At 40.8% G+C, this 20621-nt stretch overlaps 1 protein-coding gene across 2 annotated transcripts in view; it reads right to left on the reverse strand.

The window, feature by feature from the left end:
• Positions 1 to 20621, reverse strand: part of ARNT2 (aryl hydrocarbon receptor nuclear translocator 2) — a 104867-nt gene that overhangs the window by 4277 nt on the left and 79969 nt on the right. For both annotated transcript variants that reach the window (XM_049812745.1, XM_049812744.1), the window contains 6 exons: positions 18398 to 18549; positions 10940 to 11012; positions 10658 to 10781; positions 6414 to 6513; positions 3610 to 3748; positions 1295 to 1460 (listed from right to left, as the gene is read on the reverse strand). In XM_049812745.1, the coding sequence (XP_049668702.1) occupies positions 1295 to 1460; positions 3610 to 3748; positions 6414 to 6513; positions 10658 to 10781; positions 10940 to 11012; positions 18398 to 18549 (754 nt within the window). The remainder of the gene's footprint in view (positions 1 to 1294; positions 1461 to 3609; positions 3749 to 6413; positions 6514 to 10657; positions 10782 to 10939; positions 11013 to 18397; positions 18550 to 20621) is intronic.

Here is a 20621-nt window from a genome sequence, read left to right on the forward strand (position 1 = left end):
TACAGCTCTTCCCTTACTGACATTACCACAACCAATAATTCAGCTGACTCAGAAACCCTGCAGCCATTTTATGGGCCAAAACAAAATTCATCTAAGTTACCCTTTAAAAGAAAGCTGCAAGTTCTGTTCGTTGGGTTTGTTGTTTTTTTGGGTTTTTTTCTTTCTCAGAACAATACACTGAAATTAACTCAGTGAGGCAAATGATACTTCTTTTCAGCAAAACGGTTACTGCCAGCCAGAGGTTCAAGACATTTGTCTCTGTGAAGCCTGTGTTATTAATAGTATCCAAACTGATGTAGGTCAGGAAATGTTTCTCATTAGGTGAAAGGGCTCTTGCCAAGTAGCTTAGGCCTGAAATGCAAGGCGCTCTCATAAACAAATGTACAAAGCCTGGTGGAAATGGAAATGAAGGCATGAATAAGCTCTGTGGGAAGAGCTCCATTTCAATGCACTTTTTCTAGGCAATGCAGCACATGTCTGCACTCAGTGAGGCTAACCTGCAACAGATCTGCACCAATTTTATTCTCAGGGGACCAGAGAAAAACAACACACATTAGCACACTGCTACCTGTGCTTTTTAGAATTGCACATTATTATCAGCCAGCGATATTTTTCATGGACTCCATGTGTATTTATCACTGATGGATCTATAATTTTTTCACTGCTGAATATTGTTCTGCTGGAGGAATGCAGAAAACTTACCAAGGGGTCACCCATTGGGTCATGGTCTGAAAGCCACAGAATTCGCACATAATAGGAAAAGAAAACTACTGCAAAACATGGCACCTACTCTGATTAGGTTAGGAGCAGTGGGGGATACAAAAAAATCCTGTCTCCAGCCAAACTCCAACAAGCCACCTCGGGGCACGACGACACTGCCATGCAGTCAGAGAAGTTGAAAAATGAAAAGAATATAAATTTGTGTCATTTTAAGTGTTCTCCTGAGAAGTAAAAAGAAATTGAACCTGCTGACCACAATTTGGGAGGGTATGTACTAGTGATGTAAGCAACTTCTGAATCTTTCATGACACCACTTACTGGGGGGGGGGGGGGAACTTCTCTCACACCATAAAGTGCCACAATATTCTGAAGTGTGTTGGATGTGGAGGAGGTGCAGCATGGAGGGAACAGGTCATCCCTGTCCGCTATGCTCAACAGGAGAAAATAAAACCCTTTCACAACCAGGCTTCCCCATCGACCCACCAAAAGAACAGGTTGGAAGATTTTTAATGAAGTTAATGCTGGAGAATTTCACTTTGATGTGCATTTCTGTGTTAATTCATTTAAAACTTACCAAACCCTGCACTTCGGTTTGCTAAGCTGGAGTAGGCATTCCCACTTGGAGAAGAGGTGGCTGGGCTGGAAAGGGGACTGTATGACGACGGATCGGCTGGGTAGGTGTGACTTGTTCCAATCCCAAAGGGCGATGACTGAGCCTTGCCAGACTGAGATGGAATTTGCTGAGGAATAAGGGGTAAAAGAAGGAATGAGTTTTATTGTTGAGGAACAGCACAGAAGCGTCACCTTTTTAACAATGTAAAGTAAAGGCTAAATAAACTCTCCTGATGCAAAAAGGCACGTTATTCCCGTCTCAGCCATATTTCATTTCTGTCAAAGCCAACTTATTGCTGCATAAGGAACACAACAGACTATAAACCAACGTTTTCAGCTCTCCTGCCAATTAGCTCGCATGTACTCAGTATCAGAGCTATTTGGAAAAACACCATTTCCTTCACCTCTATTAAAAGGATTAATCTCAAAATGATCAGGTATAAAGAATTCACCTTTATTTGCCAGGTGTTTTGGTTTTGCAGTGCCACAGTAAAATCACGGTTATCTAAATGTCTTGCAGAATATACGCAGTTCTCAGATGACCAGAGTGTCCACTGCTTGGGGGAAAATGGCCAAAGAAGTTTCAAAGCTAATGAGCTGCTTTCTCTCACTGCCTAAGTACAGGCAGAAAAGTTATTTTGCCTTGTAGAAGGCTTGGGAGGGAGTGTGAATCACCAGCCCTGGGAGGAGGGAAGAAATAGTCTAACTTTCCTTTAACTAGGCAGCTGAGTTAATTCAAGGGTATTAAAAAACAACTTGCTGTCATTTTCATCTACATAATGACTTCGTCATAGGATCTCCAAGAACGTTATACAAATGATTAAACACTGCAGACTGCTTTGAGAAATGTACAACATGTACGCTGAGACTAAGGGTGGTGGAGTGTCTCATCCAAAGTCACGTGCTACAGCAATGTATAATGCTACAAATAGAATCTGCTTATAAACCATTTCCCACACCATGAACAAATCCAGCAGTTCCAAGAAAAACTTACTGCCTAACCAGTTCCACAAAGAGAACTTAAAGGTGGTTACATCTCTGGATACTTCTAACGATGTGCACTGTTATTGGCAATCAATGCATTCAAGTGAAGCTATTCTCTTGGACAAATGGAGGGGAGCTGGGGGAGGAAAACAGATCCCAACAGGCACATAACATGATGAAGACGCTCTTAAGTCTTCAGCTCAGTTCCAAGGTAAGAAATCATATATTTCTAAAGGTTTCCACAATGACAGTGAGAGCATGATGTGTCACTTCTGCAAGGCTTAACTCTATTTTGCTTTATTTATGATGGATGAATGAATTCTAATTTCCCTACACTCGTATACAAACTCTGTTGACTTGGACAGAATGGGACAGTAAGAGGGATTAGTAATATTTTTTTAGTCAATTTTAGCACACTCCATATTGTTAAAAAAAAGAGTCAGCGTTACAACTGGATTTCATTAAACAGGTATGACAGAATAACCATGCAACACTGAAGGCTGAGAAAAATCCATGATTAATGTGGAAATAATTCAGTTAGTGAAAAATTATTTAGTGTCTGCCCCAACACACCATTCTAGTCTACCAAACAATGGAAAGTCAAGAGTGATTAAAAGCAGCATTAATGATAGATCAAACATGATTATTTCATATTCTTTGTCTTTAACAGAGTTTCAAACCAGGTTTTTCTTGTTACAGAGAACAAGAGGTAATTTCTGGGCCAACTTTGTCAAGCGCAGGGCATCTCACGGAGGGACGTGCTGTTTCCTTCAGCACATGACAAAGTGTGAGCTACACTGGGCAGTGCTAATGGAGGGGCAATGGGCTAAGTAGCCTCTGCTCTGAATTTGTGCCTGCATTTGCATGTGCCCTTTTCTGATAACTCTGCTAATTGTGGGTAGCATTGCCGGGTGCAAGCTCTTGGCCCAAGAAAGATTTAATGCACAGGCTTAACACTAAAGCATAACAGCTGCCCTCTTTTATTTCGTTCAGTGCACATATGAAAATAAGCGCTGAACTGAGACCTTCCGCTGGGATTTATGTCAGTGTAGCGTCTGCCACCATTATAAACACTATTACAAACTAAATGCAGTTACGCATAGGGCAGCTGTCTCAAGTTGTTATAACCTGCCAAGGAACAGAAGTGGGGGAACTGATTTCTCTCCAACCACAACTGATAACGACAAAGTACATTTAATCACATTATAAGTAGCGTTTACTATTTCTTTTGTAAAAAGCACAGAGATTGCAAATCTTTAATGGCCACGAAAATAAAACACCTTTAATCAATACCTGTCCTGGAAAGGGTGGGCGATTTCCTGTCCAGGCAACCTGACTCTGATTTAGCTGGCGAGATATCTGTGTCAGATTCTGGCCTGTTGATGAAGAAGACTGGATGTCGTTCACACCAGGCACATGTACCACAGATGAACTAAAGGAAAAGAAACAGTGCCTCATTTGTAGGATATATTCTCAATGCACAAATAGTATTCCAGATATGGAAATTCTGATAATCACATTAAAACTATTTGTTCAGTCTGTCTTAATAAAATTGACTTAAAACCACCACAAAACTATGAAATATATTGGCATTCCAAAATGTCAGTTCAAATAGACATAGAGGGCAAAATTATTTTGAATTAGACTTCTATAATCTCTTTGAAATGGCTTGCAAGAATAAACTCAGTCTAACAAATGCTGCATAAACACTTAGCTCCATACTAGTTTAGTATTTAATGCATTAAAAAAAACCTGCTTGAGGAGAGTATTCAAGTAGGTAGTTAATTTTAAATTTGTGCTTAAAGTCAACTATATTTAAGCATTTGCTTAAATGCCACCCTAAATGAAGATGCACAAAAAGATGATACTTATAAGTACTTCTTTATTTGTTTCCTGCCTGCAAAATTAAGAAGTGTGTGTTATATATTAAAAATTTGAGCTTTTAATCCCTATTTTCACCAACTGATGCTAAAAAAGAGCATGCAGTTATGCACCCAGGCAAAAGAATAATCAAGGCAAAAACTTAAACTAATGTAATGACTTTAGAATTAAAAAAAAAAAAAAAAAAAAAAGGTATTTACAAAGGAGCTTGTTTAAATGTTAGCTGTTTCCTAATCACTGAATTTTACTACATAGAAATTTCCCAGAAATTCCTAACCAGGAGGAAATTTTTATGAAGGACTGCTCCACTTTACCATTTTACTCTCATGGAAGTCTTGAACTGAATCTATACAACCACAAATTGTGAATGTGCTTTTATATATTTTATATATAAAAATATATATTTATTTTTTTACATGTCATATATAAAGATATAAATGAAGACACAACATACAAAAATGCTTTTGTGCATCAACTGAAACGGCTTGCTCTTTTCTCCAATCCCTTCCCTATTGTCTATTTTCACAATCATTTTACAGAGAAAGAAGAGAGCAGACTGGGAAAAGAAGTAAACAATGCTGAGCATAGAGGATACAGGACTCTGAATCCTCCAAGAAGACTGACAAAATCCCTCCCAGAGTGGTAAGCAAAACGTGGCAGGCATTTGAATATGGGAGTTGTCATTCTGCCTTTCTTAAGCTGCCTAAAAGCAAAGTGTGTGTTTAGAAATGTTTTGTAGAGTTTGTTTTCTATTTTTTTTTAATTTTATTTTCATTTTTTACTACCACAGAGTCTCCAAAGAGGGAAATGTAGACCAGAAAGTCCATCTAAATCTGGCTGAACTCAGAAGCACACAACAGCTGCTGGGGAGGACTGGCCCTACTGTCAGGTGTCGACACCAGCTTCCCAGCTGGACTGGCAAGTCCCATCATCTAAGGGGCTTGGACTGCATCTGGAATATATACTTTGAAACCAGGAGTCTGCAAAATACTGCCTAAAGGCTGCCCAGGCTCAGTAACTGAACGGACCAGCCTGGAGAGTATTCAGGGAAGACAGTTCATCGAGGGTGGAAATGCTGGCAGTTGTGTCATTACTTGATGTAATAGAACAGCAGTAGGAAAAAAGCTATAGTTAAACATCAGGAATTAACAAAGGAAACAAACAAAACACACGCCAAACCCCAAGATGGCAAGTCAACCATCCAGTAATATACAATATCCAATTAAAAGACACTTTAATTTACTGTCATATTCCCCCCTACCCCCCGCTCCCGCCAAGTTATTCTTGGTTTTAATTTGACAAAACACACGCACGGGGATTTTACTTCTCCCCACTGAGATTATTAGCAATTATAACTTTAAGAACACATTGGTTTAAATAAAATTATCATTTTCAGATGTTTTCTAATTGCTGGAACTGACAACCTCCGAATGGCTGTTCCTTCACTTTCACAACCTTGGTTGGTCTAAAACAGGAGAATGAAACTCCAGTATGACAGTCCCAAAACAGTGATATGTAAGGCACTAAGGTAAATATAATCACTGTTACCATGCTCTCAAAAAGTGACTGGAAATGAAGACAAACTTCTAATTTTCAGACTAGCCAGATCAGTATTGCCAGCTGGCAGGCAATGACACGTACTTGGAATAACTCAACAATGCCTCAGAAAATGCCAGACCACCACCTTATGTGTATTTAGAAGCCGCCTTAGAAAAATACTCATGCCCATGTCCCAGCCCTCACCAGGGACTACGGATGAAGCATCCCTCGGCTCCCTTTAATGAGGCGTCCATGCTGATGCCCTTCAAGGCAGCCTGCAGAAGTACTGACAGCTGTTAAGTCCAAAACAAATCTTTGCACCTTCCTAGCTTGGCTGAACGTTCCTCAGATCTCTAAGCCTGCCCCATCACCTCTCAGATTGATTTCCTTTCATGATTTGTTGCTGCTTCTTAGCTTTTGTTCCAATTACATCATCACAGCAACAAGCACCCACCTACCAGCCACTATTTTTAACAGAGATATCCACATCATCTCATCTTGTAAGCCTAGCCTAAGTGCTGAGACATCCCACAGGAGTGAAGTGTACACAAAGCAAAGTTCATTCATGTAAAGAAAGCCCTTGCATCTTAGGTCAGTTTTGTTTCCACTAGATCAAAGGGGAACACTCTCCCACTATCAGACAGAAGCTGATACATTCAGGATCTGCACTACAATACCTGAAAGTCTTTCCCGAATGTCCTGGCTGAAATGGGCTTCCCTGGGAGTAAAGCTGCTGGTTTCCTGCTGTGGATGCCGAGGCCATCATTTTTTTATCTGCTATAAAAGAAAAACAAATCACAGAAAGAGAAAAATTTAGGGGATGAGAAAATGAAGGCACAATTATTTAATGAGAACTGCAATGTATATACGCAGCAGGGATTTTTCTTTCCTTCTTAAAGCTTTATGAAGAAGCCCTGTGGAAGACATTAAGAATGACAATTCAGTATGAAACTAGAGGCACAGCTGGTTTGTGTCTACTTCATACCCTCTTCCCAGGATGTACCTCATTAATGCTATTGTTTGCATGGAACATAACACTGGTACGTGCCCTCCAGCCACACAGCCCAGACCTCTGCGCCCGCTGGAAGCTGCTCCCAACCATGCAGGCAGGAGAGGGAACGCGAGACAGAGAGCGGCTCTGGCCGAGGCCAGGAGCGATGGGTGTGCGAGTCCCAGCTACAGACTGGAAAGGGGAACAAAGGTTTTCCAGAAGAAAGATGGGAGAGTCTGCTCGGGGAAATGGAGGAATGCCACATCAAACAAGCCTGGGCTGAAGAAGGTCTAATGCACCTGCAGCTTTGTGGCCCACCCGGGAATGGCCTCAGGAGAGGGTACATTTCTGGCTCCAGAAGAAACCCTCCAGGGCTGCTGCTGTTATTGCAGCCTCTTTGCACTGAAGTAGCAGCTGAGGGCCCACACCCCGCTGGGTTAAAGGTCCCAAGGAATGGTGTCAAAGAGCCCCTGTCCTAACCAGCTGACACCCTGCTTCCCTCCGGGACAGCCCGAGAGGAGTACCCGACTCTCCCAGGCAGCCTGGTGGCATGCCTGCGGATCTCGGGGTGACTACCTGCAAACCCGGGTGATCCTATGGCCCCTACCTGCACTTCAATCTTCCAGGTGGCTGAAGGCACTTTGCTTCTGAGTGTCTGCAAGACTTGCGCACCTGAGCTGTGACAAGGCAAACCACCGGTCTCTTACGGATTTTGCTATGCTATACGTGGCTTGAGGGAGCCATGAAATGGGATTCAGGCATCCCAGCAGGGTGTAGACAGACTAGCGTAGTGAATAACACACATGGAGATGCCATTAACTTTTATAATCTACTCTTAATGTCGCAACTGGGGATCAGTCTCTAATTGAATGAAACAAGATTGGGTGAACAGTGCCATTTGGTCCCTTAAGTTAATTTTCTGGCAATGGATTATTCCAAAGCCCAGGGAAACTGCATTACTACCTCTTCTCTTAAAGTAATTTAAAGGTCTGCTCCACCACCATTTATTCACTTTCCCTGTCTTCCCTTACTACCTCCAAGCACAAAACACTGCGCAACTTGCTGATGGCTCTGCAGTCATCTCTTGCTACAGGCCTAGAAATCAAGTCTGCCTCCTCATTGTCCCCTTTGCTCTCCTCAGATTCCCATTTCTTTCACCGGATGCTCTCCTGGACAAAAGGCCTACTCAACTCACAAGTAACAGAAGTATTTTTTAGTCTTCCCTAGCTTTTAGAGACCTTGGGAGTGTGGCTCACCAAAGGCCTCCAACACACACAAGCTCTTCTCCATTAGCTAAGTTCTTCTTACGTTATGTTCCTAACAAGAATCTAAGCTTGCCTTCCCAAAGAAAAAATCACCTCAAGTTACCTCACAGAAGCCTCAGAGGAGTGCATATGCCACTGATACATGCTGTCATTGCTTTTCCTCTGTAATGTAGAAATTTGTAGAAATTCCTCACTGGCTACATATTGCCCAGCACAGACACCGAGTCTGGGCTGCAAAACTACTCTCTCGCATAAAAAAAAAAAAAGAAGAAATGGTGACAAGGTCTAGAAGAGGTTGCGTATATAGTAGGAAGAATTGAGAATGGGTTGGGATATCTTTGAGGAGGACAGATGATTTTGCCTTTTTTTGCAGTAGTGACATTCTTGCATGAAATGTCCCATTTTCTAAGGCCACACTTCACAGGGATACCAAACTCTTAGGGTTGGAAGAGACTGAGCCAAAATCCTGCAGGTACTTTAGATATTTGAGAACAACCTGCCACCAAAATTGAGACTGCCCTAAATGAACTGGAATTCCTCAAGTGGAGCAGAGTTACCATGGCAGCTACCAGGGTCTGTGCCGCAGGATGAAGCCAAGACAAAGGAAACGGCTAAACTAACCGCAAACAGCTAAATTGACTTTTAAATCTCTTTCCTGAGTTACACTGAATGCTCTTTAGCCTCGGAATCTGGCCCACATCTCTCCCAGCTGTATTCCCACTCAGGACTTTATGCACTACTTCTCTGCTCTCACCTTTGGTACTGCACTGAAAATCTATTTTGTTTCGGTGTTTTACCTGTATCCTTAGACCTGTTTCTCTCTAAACCCCATCACTGTACTGGTCATTGATATGCCCCTCTCCCAGCAGGACCAGTGTTTCTGCCTGTAGAACAAAGATCTCTGTAAGAACCGCATCATCCCACACTTCAAGGCACTTGCATGAATCGGGTGAAACCAGGCTTCCTCTCCCCACTTTTGTTTTTTAATTATGTGCGGCCACTACACACAATTATGGCAGCAATCTCCCTATGTCAAACCTGTATTTTTACAGAATGTAGCAGAGAATGAGACTGGGTATCAACATAATGCAAATGTCTTGCAGACAGCATGCAGGTTTGTCAATATTGGCTTTGGACAGCATATCTTGACTCTAACTGTGAACCATCTCTTTTTATCATTCAGAGAAGACCTTGATCACAGCTCCCATGAGAAATTCAGACAGGGTGAATGCCCAAAAAAAGCATAGCTTGTAAATTGATAAGAATGAAAAGAGAAATGGCATTTCCAAGAACATAACCTCCCAGCTACCTCACAGCTTGCTAGACCCTTAACCCTAACCCCTCCCCACAAATAGTTGAGAGCTGCCTGAAAAAGAGCCAATAAGGCAGCCAAAAAGCAAGATGTTCTTGCTTGGAAAAACATATTCTGGTGTTTAGGGTTGGAGTCTTGCTACCTTCTAATGGACCCCTTTTATGGCCTCAGCTGTTGACTTCACTGTTAGAGTAGACAGACAAGGATGAACAGAAAAAACCTGAGAAGTCCTAGCAACAGGAAGACAGAATATCAAGTCTATCCTGCAGCTACAATGCCTTCTCCATTTGAAAAGGCCAAGCCAGACATAAGAAACCAATACAGTGAGGTCACCTCCCAGCACCCCTGGAGTCAAACTCTGTGGGTCGTTTCCTTCACGCACTGCGTGACACTTGCACGTTGATTTATTTAAAACAAATGTAAAAACTTCTCTTTTTCAGTGAGGACAGTTAAGAACAATAAACAATTAATGAATTCTTCCACCAGCAGTGGAATTAATGAGCCTGGTTTCCTACAGATATATTTCGGGTCACCCCTCCAGCTGCCAGTCTTCTCAATGACTTCTGTCTGTTAGGGCAACAGGCAGCATAGGCTGGGGCTAGTTTGAGTCAGCTACATCTGTCTGACTGACAAATTGGCTGCTACCTCTTAGAAGAGGGCTTGGAAATCCTTTGGTAACGGTACTCAGCAAGGACTCTGTTCTCACAGTAGTTTTCACGAAACATAGAAGAACATACTATTTCTGAGACTCCTATCACTCTTATAAGAACTTGCCAACAAGTTCAAAAGTTGTGGGAAAAAGAGCAATGACTCAATGACAGGTAACGTGACTGGAGATGCCTGAACTGACCAGAAAACAAGTATATTATTACACTTCAAGGCAGCATATGCCTCTGAAAGCATCAATGCAAAAGCTGGTAATTTGATAAAAAACTGCAGGCCTATCTTAAGACTACACGGTAACTTTCTTAATTCACATCTATTGAGAGATATGAACTCATACCTGCTGTTCCAGGAAGAAAATATGTACTTAGAAACAGCAAGTTCTGCTCAGTATGTTTAGTATCTATGAACACTGCTTAAGGTGCCCTGGTGAAATGAAAAGAGAATCAAAAATAGGTAGCTCTGGTGGTGACACGAAAGCTGTCCTTCCCTCCTCGAATGTACTCTTCATCATCTTTAGAGGAAATATCAACTAAAGGCAAATTCTAGGAAACGTCCTGAAGACTGACGTTGCTTGGAAATTTCTCTGCCACATTGTAGTTTCTCTTCCTTCTCTTGAAGCTGTGCTCCACATGATGTAACCAAGCTTAATATAGTATTAAAAATTAAACATTGGAGACATTCACTTACAAGCAGTTATTCCAGCAAACATCTCAGCAAATCTAGGATCTCTCTCCTGGGAGAAGATAGCATCAGGCTTTTCCACAGGCTTTCCACCCTCATGAACATTAGCTGGTATACTTGGAACAGGCACCTGTTGAGATACACAGAGGAAGGTAATTCCCTCCATCATATTGGATGAAAAGAAATTCCGGGACAGTAACAATGTATTTTTAATTTTGCTGAAATCTGCTGTTGCTTTACGTTTTAAAAGATCAGAGGCACAAAAAATAAAAACTTGAGAAATTTCACCTGAGTTAAGTCATAGGATGACAGCCCATCTCTTTGATGTACTTCAAGTTCTGCTTGCTGCTGCTGAAGTTGTCTGCAAGGGAGACAAAATGACTTCATTACAAAAACCAGTTAAGATACAAAAAGGAACAGACCTGGTCTCCTATTTTATATTCTGAGTGAAATGTCTCTCAGATGATTTAGTAAATCCTTTCCTGTAAGATTCATGTGTTTTTATAGCTTTCTTGTTGAGAAAGCTTGCACCACAGGAATGTAACAGGGCACATGAAGAGTTCTGCTGTAACAGCACAGAAATGTAGGTGGGTAAGTAATGGAGGATGGAATACAGCCTCTTTATAAACGATTTAAGGATTCACTACTAAGACACAAAGAATGTCTCCCTCATATTAATGATGAATATACCAGACCCCTTCACTGACCCTACTGAAGTAAACAGGAAACCTCCAGTAACGTTGATGCAGAATTATGCCAGCCAATAAGAAAAAGTGATCAAAGCTCTGTCTGAATCATGTCAGACCAAATGGAACAACCTGTTGAGCTAGGAAGAACTGCATATAAATCCTTCTTTCTAATAAAACCCATTTAACTTGCTTTGGTTCTACTCTTTCCAGGATCCAAACCCAGATTCTATTCAATTTCTGAAAGCTTTTAAGGCAGTGAATGTCCAGAAAGAAAGCGCTTGTGCTACTATATAAAATCAAGACATTACAGAAAATAAATCTGTGTTGACAAATGCTACAGAAAACACAAGTGTCCTTTTCATGCTAATCAGAACTGAACAAAAAATATCCGTTGTTTGAATGAGATAAAAATCACTGGAAGTAATAGCCTTAATCCAATTATATAAATTTAGGGAAAATTAAATGTGCAGCAGCAATAGAAAAATACTTCAGAAGAAACTGCCAGAGCTAATAAATGTTAGCGGCCATACGCCAGAATGAAGAATTTTAGTGCTGAAAACTCTGCAGATTCTTGAAATACACTTGATTTGTGTTTAGTGTCAGGCTCTGTTACTTAGCTATGACAATTAGCCAGTATCAACAGATAAAATTATTGGAAGTCATGAGAATTAACTGGCAGGTGACCTGTAGGGACAGCATGCAAGTGGTGGCGAGTCAGGCATATTCACATTCTACATGTGCAAATATTGCCATTTATAAAAATGTACAGATCTTTTATAAAGTTGTAATATATCTAGCACAGTGATCTTCTGAATCCGTTTATTCACTTGCTTTTTTTAAATTCTGAAAGGACAGAAATTCAAAAATTTTTATTAAAAAAAATTAAAAAATTCAGAGAGTTACATTAATTGTTGCTATCGGAAATTTTGAAGCTACTGCAACAAAACAACTTCTACGCAAAAAGCTACTGCGCAGTACAGTTTATCGGAAATAAAACCCAATCCTTTTGAAATGAAAGGCAAAAGTGCTACTGATGCATTAAGACCAGAATTTTACCATTAAAATGTGAACTTCTGCTTTCTTGTTTGGACTTATACCATCCCCACACTGGGTGACATTAGGAACCTCACTTGTCTGAGCATAGGTTTGTGAGATTGTTTGCAAACAAACCCAGCTTTGTCCCAACACTGAGCTGGGACGGCAGAGCACAAGAGCCACATGATCTTGCCAGCACAGCGCTGGGTTTGAGCTGCGCCCAGGCTGCAGCCTGAACAAGCAACAGCCCTGAAGAGCACGGCCACAGCATCACCTTCGCTTCGCAGCTCGGTGTTGAAAGCAGCTTGCAGCCAACAGGCCAGCTGATACGCAGGCGCAACAACTTGAGATTTCCCTGTAAAAAGGCAAGGTTCTGCTGTGGCCCTTGTCTGAAGAAGCATCACTGCCATGGAGAAGGCACAGTCTCTTGCTCTGGCACGGGCCAATACCATGAAGGGCACCAAAACAGTCTCTAGGGTGAAGGTGGGAGCTTGCTGGCATTGCAGCATCTCAAAGACTGCCTGTGTAATGACAAAAAACCTCAGCAGCTGCAAAATTATCTAAATGTTTGCTTTCCATCGCTCGATCACAATTAGCAAGATTAGCAAGAGGATGTGCAGGTAGCATACTATCTCTGTGAGGCTCTTTGCTCAGTGAGCAAAGAAAATATAAGCACCCGCAAATTATGCCAAAGCTCAGAGATTAGGATAAATTGGGACTGACAAGAAAGTAAGCTTGATACTTGCAAATGATACTTGACAGTGGTCACAGTTTCTGTATGCTTCTGGCCTCCTTCTGAAGGAAAAACCACCTAATGGACAGGAATTACACACCATGTGGGTTTTCCCCCAAAGAGACACTATAATGTGACGGGCGGCAATAGAAGAGATTTTGCAAAATAGCAAGATCATTAATTTGAAACTCTGGATAATTAGGATAAGTTTTTCGCCACAGGCTTGAATTTTAGATTTTTATCCAAATCTTCTTTTAAATTTTGAACTAGATAGATCCGAATATCAAGGTACTGAGAGACAAACTTGCAGACAAAGTCAAATGACAAATTAGGCACAAACTGATGGGAATGTGAGGGACCACTCAAACAAGCTACTGAAGTCAGTAACAGATTTTCTATCCCATGATGCTTTTCCAGAAGACACTTTGCTCAGACACTGGCTACTAGGCTGCATGGCAAATTGGAAAGAATATGTGACCTGCAACAAACAGAAGAGTAGAGTAGATGACCAAAAGCCTTCTGCTAGCTTTATGGGGCAAAACCACATAGTACACAGAATCACTTTTGTGCTATGAGTAACACGCAAAATAAGTCAGTCCTCCAGGTCATTAGAGAGCCATGGATTTTCCACATTATTTTAGCCAACAGAAAATTCCTAAGAATTACCTCTGGAATGCAAAGAAATTCTTTGTTCGCAAGCTTAAAATGCATTCTTTTCCAACAGAACTATAGGAGGTAATTTAATCATGGCAAATCTATGGGGAAGTTTTTCTAAATACCACCCTGTGGACAATAAACACCCATTAAATCCTGTTGTTAACGTGAAAGCTAATTACACTGTTTCATTTGTTTTTATTACCAACAACTTGGTGCATGTGTCAATAAACAGCACATTAGGTCTCTTCTGTTCTGTATAAAGTATGTTTTCTTGATTCAGCCATATACGTACAAATGAGCCAAACAAAACAGCATACTTACTAGTTATTTGTTTTGTAGGCACTTCTAACTTAGTGCTCCTTCACCCTTCTCTATCTTTCATCTCTAATACTCGTTAAGCTGCAGTACAATATAAATACCACATTGTGTTAACAGCACTGAACTTTGGGAACAACCTCCCAAATCCATTTTCTGTAAAACCCAAATACTTAAGTGTATCTTCACAGAACTCTGTGCAAGCTATGCTGCACTTCATTAAGACGGAAATGTGAAGCCAGGTTAGCATCTTCTGCTGCTGTTTGCTGCTACTGTGTAAGTAGTTCAAATGATGCTTGCAGCCTGAAAGAAACTGTGCAGCAATTCATGGACCAGCCGACCAGGGAGAGCTGAGCGCGGCTGTTGTGGCTGCTTCAGACCTTGCCACCCAACCAGCCCTTTTGACTGAACAGTCAACACATGCAGGTCCCTTCAGTCACCCAATTGCTGGATCACTTTTGTAAAGATGATACAGAACAAGAGCTTATTACCGGTTTGGACAAAACTCAAACTGCCTTCTGAATTGGAAACCAAAATCCGAACCATTCTTGGTGTCAATTTCAGTTTCACAGCTTCAAGGAGTAAACGAAAAAGAAAATTCCTGGCTCTACAGGATACCCAACACAGTGAGTAAAGTATTGTCAGGGACAACAGAGGACTGCCTGTACTGCAGGAACGCCTGGCTCACCCACAGGTTCCATATGAAACTGGGAAAGCCCCTTGGCTTGAACAAGGAATGGTTCAGCGAATCTGAAGGTTTTGATAGTTCAAATTTACTTCAGTAAATGTGTTTCGAGGAAAAGGGAAGATTCTGTGAAAGTTCCTTCGGCACTGGAGACATTTCAGCCAAATTAATCTCTATATGAACACTGAAGTCACCTGTTCCTCTTCCAGGCATCAGAGTAACCAAAAAAGGATCTGAACTTCAAAATCAAGTCTCTATGGTGGGAGAGAAACAATATTACTGCATCCCTACCAAGCTATTTTTATGTAATACAGGCGCACGTGCTTCCTGTGTCTGGTTTGGACAAAAAGGGAGTAATAAAAGCCCTGGGGCTGCTGTTCCAAAATCCTCTTTCAGAAACTCTCAAAATCTCCCCCTTTTTAGCCTACAGTTTCAAAGTCACCCCTGTGAAAGAGACTGTCTTACACTGGCCTTGAGGGATCAGATAGTCCACAGATAGCACTGGGATCATGAGAAAGTAAGTCTTTAGCATCACTACTGTAGACTGGAATTTTATCGGAAGAGTTGATCTCTTTAGTATTTTGGCCCATGAGAATTCGAAACAGAAAGCATCTCTCCCACAAGCATGGGCTGATTCATCTGACAGGCTGCCTCCAGCAGTGACCTGTGCCAGCCCGCTCTGAGACAAAAGTCTTGAGACTCAGGACAACTGTAGGATTCATAAATGCATGCAGTGCAGCATCAGACTTTAGGAATACAAAAACGAAACATCAAAATTTCCACAAAGGTCAGAAAAATATCTTTCTTCTAGATCTACAAAGACTTTTATATAGTTTTATTTATCAACATGACAGATTATTTCATTCAAATGCTGCTCTATGTCTATGTTAAATAAACGTTCACCACAATAATTATTTCTTTTTGGAAGTCGAACAGTCCCAACTACACAGGAAGATGTGGTCAAATGAGGGAACTCTTGTTTTCAGCCGAACCTAGCACAAATGCTAAACGTTAAATGCTTCATTTCTCCAGGAAGTTTCTCTTGGATGACTACACCCAAGTGAAACTGAGAGTAAGTTTTCTTTTCTTTTTTTGCAAGGAACTAAGTGAACATTTGAACCTAATGTTTCGTTATCCTTCCGCATCAAAAGCAAGTTTGGAAAGTTGGCTGTCTGAAGCCCCAAAGAAGTATCTTTTAAAAAAAAAAAAAAAAAAAGAAAAAAAGAAAAAAAACCCCAAACCAAACAAATCAAACCACCAACAACAAAAAAATCAATTAATCCCTCCACAACTGGAACCACCACTGCCCTCTACAGTCTTTCGGGAAAATGCTGTTCACTGACCAAGGCAAAACAAGAGCTATTCTGTTAACAGACAGACACACCGACATATATACTGTGGCTTTAAACTATCCTAAGTTAAAAGCTGATTTAAACCTACAGCTTTTGGCAACGTTGCATTTACAATTTCGTGGTGAATTTTTAACTGCCTCAAACCTGTATTTTATGGAGCTGGCTAGGTTACCACAGCGACAGAGAAATCAAAATCTGTCTCTGCAGAACTGCCTACAACTGAGCAGGGGAAGGCACCCCTGCTTGGTCTCCACGTGAAGCACTTTGCCGGACCCAGATCATCTGATACTTCCACTGACATGTAAAGATGGCCACGTACACTGGGGTCAGTACCGAACATCTAGCCCCAGCAGGAGCTGAATGAGGAGGTGGAAACCAACAGTCACCATGACGTACAACTCTGCAAGGCATCTAGGAAATCAGAAGTCAAAACACGACCTCAAATGTGCAAAAAAAAGAAAAGAAAAGTAAAAATCCACAAACAGGCAGGAACAGCAGTACACTACAGCAGTCGTCCTTGGAAATCTGTCTGAGAAGTGGAACAAACGTAGAAAAAACAGAAAACAGCTTGAATAATGCATTCTTTCTACTATTCAAAAGCAGACATATAATGGGTTGTATCTTGCCATAAGACTAGAGCATTTTCTACATGACAGAAAAGAGGGAACATCCTCTGTCAAAGTAGCAGCAGGCAACTTCCATATTAGGTCAATATCTCTGGGTTGTTATTCAAACCTAGCAAGAGAGATATAACAAGAGCCAGAAGCTGGCACAGTCCTATTCATCACAGTAAGTGCTGCCATGCCAAGCTGAACAGTATAGTGGAGGCTCGGAAAAAAACATTCCCAGAGTCAACACAACGTAAGTCTACAGCCCCCCTTTTTGATCTGTGGACTCTTGGGAACAAAGCACAATTAAGCCAGCCTGGGACAGATTTCAGAAGTCACTTTTTATTTTGCAGGCCTGTTTTTGCATATACAAATTATCTGGAAAACAAATATGGGACAGCAGAAGTGTGGAAATATCTATTTTGATGCACAGTGCAGACAGGGGGATATTAGCTGTCTGATTTCAAGACACTGCTCGTTTTCCATGAGCTTAACTATTCAGCCATTTAAGCCTGACTTTTTCGGTATGCAGAAAAAAACTGAGCAAAGCTATTGTGTTGCTAGGTTTCAAGTGAGTGAAAGCACAGCCCTTCTAGTCCAGGTGTGTGTCATGTCCAAAGGAGCAAGTCAAGGAACACGCAGAGACATTAGCTTTCTAAGTTGAATGCCAAAGCCCCAAGGGTTTGGTTTTGCAAGTGAAGCTCTCAGCATGCATCTCCACCAGTAGACTGCTCATTCAGCATTTCCATTATAGAGTCTAACAGGTTGAGATCTTAAAACCAGTAACTTCCTCTGAGCTAAAAACTTGGCAAAAAATCTCTGGTCAGACCAGAAGCAGATTTTGTTTTAGAAATAGGTTAAGTTTATATTGAAAAGAAGAAATATTTATAAACCCCCCTCCCCACTATAAAGCAATGGCTTTATCAAGGCCAGATTAGCTTCTGCAGTTACTGGCTTAGAACTCAGGAGGCTCTAAAAGCATCTCTGCTCAGTCACACAGTGACGAACCTCCACCATACTCCTAGGGTGACCTCCTCTTAAGAGGTCCAATGACAGATTTTTGAAAATATTAACTCAAAGACAGGATGATTTAATGTCCCTCTTAAGATAAGGGGTTGGATCTGTCCCCATACTTGGGGATATTCCACTAGATCTTAACTGAGTATCAGGAACCCTTCCAACTGAAGCCTACTAGGAAATCATTTTGCCAGCTTTCATAGGCTGTAAGAGTAGACACAGCTCAAGGAGAAGATGCCCAGGACTATGGAATGGTACGATCACAATGCACATGGACACACAATTTTCTCTTTGGCTTAGGAATCAGGCTAACCTTCTTCCAATATCAGGGCAGCTGGTCTGCTGTTGGAAGCTCTGTGCTAGTTTAAGGCAGCCTGGACTGAGATCAATGGGCTTGTCTAATGACATAACAGATAAGTGACGTTTCTCCCCCAGTGCAGCCGGGCCCTGGAAGCATCACAGGATAATGACACAGAGAAACAGCTATGCTGTGAGAGCTCATGATGCAGAAAACCCCTGTTACAGACTGTACAGTTATAGAGAAACAAATGTAGCTAGAAACAGGCTAGCAAAAAATTGGAACGTGCTTTACAGCAAAAAACAATGCTTAAATTCTTTCAAAACCACGTACACAAGCATCTGGAAAGGCACATACTTTACATTAGTGTTGGTGCAGATGATGTATTCAATCTCATCGGAATAAGGATTCTGAAATGTGAAGCTGCTGGTTCTGATCAGCATCCATTCCCGGTTTTTGGTACGAAAACGATACATCACAGACAGGACTTGACCCTTCAGTTTTACAACCTGCAAAGCCATTTGGAGAGGTTAATAAAAGGAGATTGCTACCTGCTGTGCAAATGAATAGTAAACAGCAATAACTGGTGTGTTTTAAACTTGAATTACAGAACGCTATGGACACCGCAGGGAGATTCTTAATTTGAAGAGAATAAGCAAAATCTGATTCATGTTTGCGGCTATTTCCTTCAGAATGAAACCCTCATGCTTTGTTGTATAAAATGCCATTCTCCAGCTTGCATATAAGAAGAATACAGATCCAGGACAACCAACAGGTTGTGCTGTTATCCCAGCAGGGAAGCTTTAAGAAGGTTTTATGTGGAACGTTTATCGAGAGATTGACAGAAAGCAAACTGAGGATCTTTTAAAGGTTTATATGCAAATTATAAACCAAATATTGCTGCTGAAGCAAAAGGCCACAAGAAAAAACATTTTTAGGTTAACCATATGCTTTTCTGCTTGGATACCTAGCTACGCAATTCATATATGTGATATACCAAATCACACATCAGCATCAAAATTTAGGATAATACTTAGGAAAAATTGCTTTTTTTAGAAACCAGACATGGTTGTTTTGTGTTTTTTCCCCAGCACATTTTAAGTCCATCTATGATGGCAAAGTACTAACAAGAAACACTTGCTTGCTTCTGGCTTTCAGAACAAGAAAGAGTGAGCCAGCCTATGAATGGAGAGAACATCAATAAGCCACTGTCCATTTTAATAGTATTAATGAAAACTGAGCAAAAATTCTTTGCTTGGGCAGCCTATTTGTTTATGACTAAGAATTCAAATGTCTGGCAATACTCAGTTCAAATTCTGTCTTTGGTAGCTGAAGTTTTGTTGGAAGTCAATAACTGGCATCAAGTGAGAAGTAAGAAGCAGCCAGCAAAAGAAGTACGCTCAAAACAGTATTGCACACTTGGCACTGTAACTGCATTTTATGTGTTATCTAACAATCTTGGTTTAAGTCAGAAGAAAACTTATATGGTTTTAAGTCATTCAGCTGGCACTTACCTGGGCTATCTGTGTTTATTTTTTATTGCTTTTCCACCAAGTTATCTCAGGGGTGCCTCAGGGAAGGAAAGGGAAGGTCTACTGCAAGTAAGTGCCACATCTCGTTGTGGATTCTTAATCCTTATCCACTGGAATTTATTTTTTATTAGCTATCTGCAGCCTGTATTCTCTAAAAGTAGAAAACCCAGTATTTACTCTCTGTCTTTATCAACAAGCAATTGGATTAGGAAAAATGCTCCAATCCTGTTTTTTTCCGAAGGTCTGCACTTCAAATCGATCAATTGGATACAGAATTAAATGGAATGAATGCAAACAGAAGACACAAAAAGCTTTAGCAATGCCCAGAAAAGTTCAAAATACTACTAAGGTAAATGTCTTCTGGGTTGTTTTTTTTTAAATGCTTTTGTAGTTTGAGTTCAGTGAGCGACATTCTTTTATCAGCAATTTTCTACTACCACACCCAGGGTAAAAAAACACAGAGCCTGTGTAAAAGTGTCTAATCTGAATAGCATCCTACTGGATATCAAATAGCTGTATTCTGGATCCTTTGATACTAAACTCTATTTGTTGATCTTGGCCTTGTGACTATCTTATTCTGGCCTGATTTTCCCACCCTGATGAATGAATTTATCTTCCCAAGGAAGTAAAAGCTTTGAGATGGATACTGGCAATTGACCAAAACCTGCAAACCCCTCCCACCCTCCTCTGTTATGCACAAACCTGGTTCTGATACTGTCAGCAAATTAGAAATGTCATTTTCAGAGGGTTTTAGGGAAAAAAAAAAAGAGAGTTTATTGGAAATCACAGTTACCTTTTTAATGAAAAGATTCCTAAGGCCAAACTAACAATAATAAAACAAACCACAGTGATCTATTGTCCTGAAGTCTGAATTAAGAAAACACTAATTCTGTAATAATACATAAAGTATACAGAGATTGCTGGTGGGAAAATCCTGAACTGTCTTAAAACAGCGCACACAAACAAGACAGCACAAAAAACTTCAAACCTAACGTTTAACCTTTAGTTTCTTACATTCTTTGGAAATAAAAACCACCTGGTGCATAGCT

This window comes from Accipiter gentilis, chromosome 10, assembly GCF_929443795.1.
Source record: "Accipiter gentilis chromosome 10, bAccGen1.1, whole genome shotgun sequence".
Lineage (NCBI taxonomy): Eukaryota > Metazoa > Chordata > Aves > Accipitriformes > Accipitridae > Astur > Astur gentilis.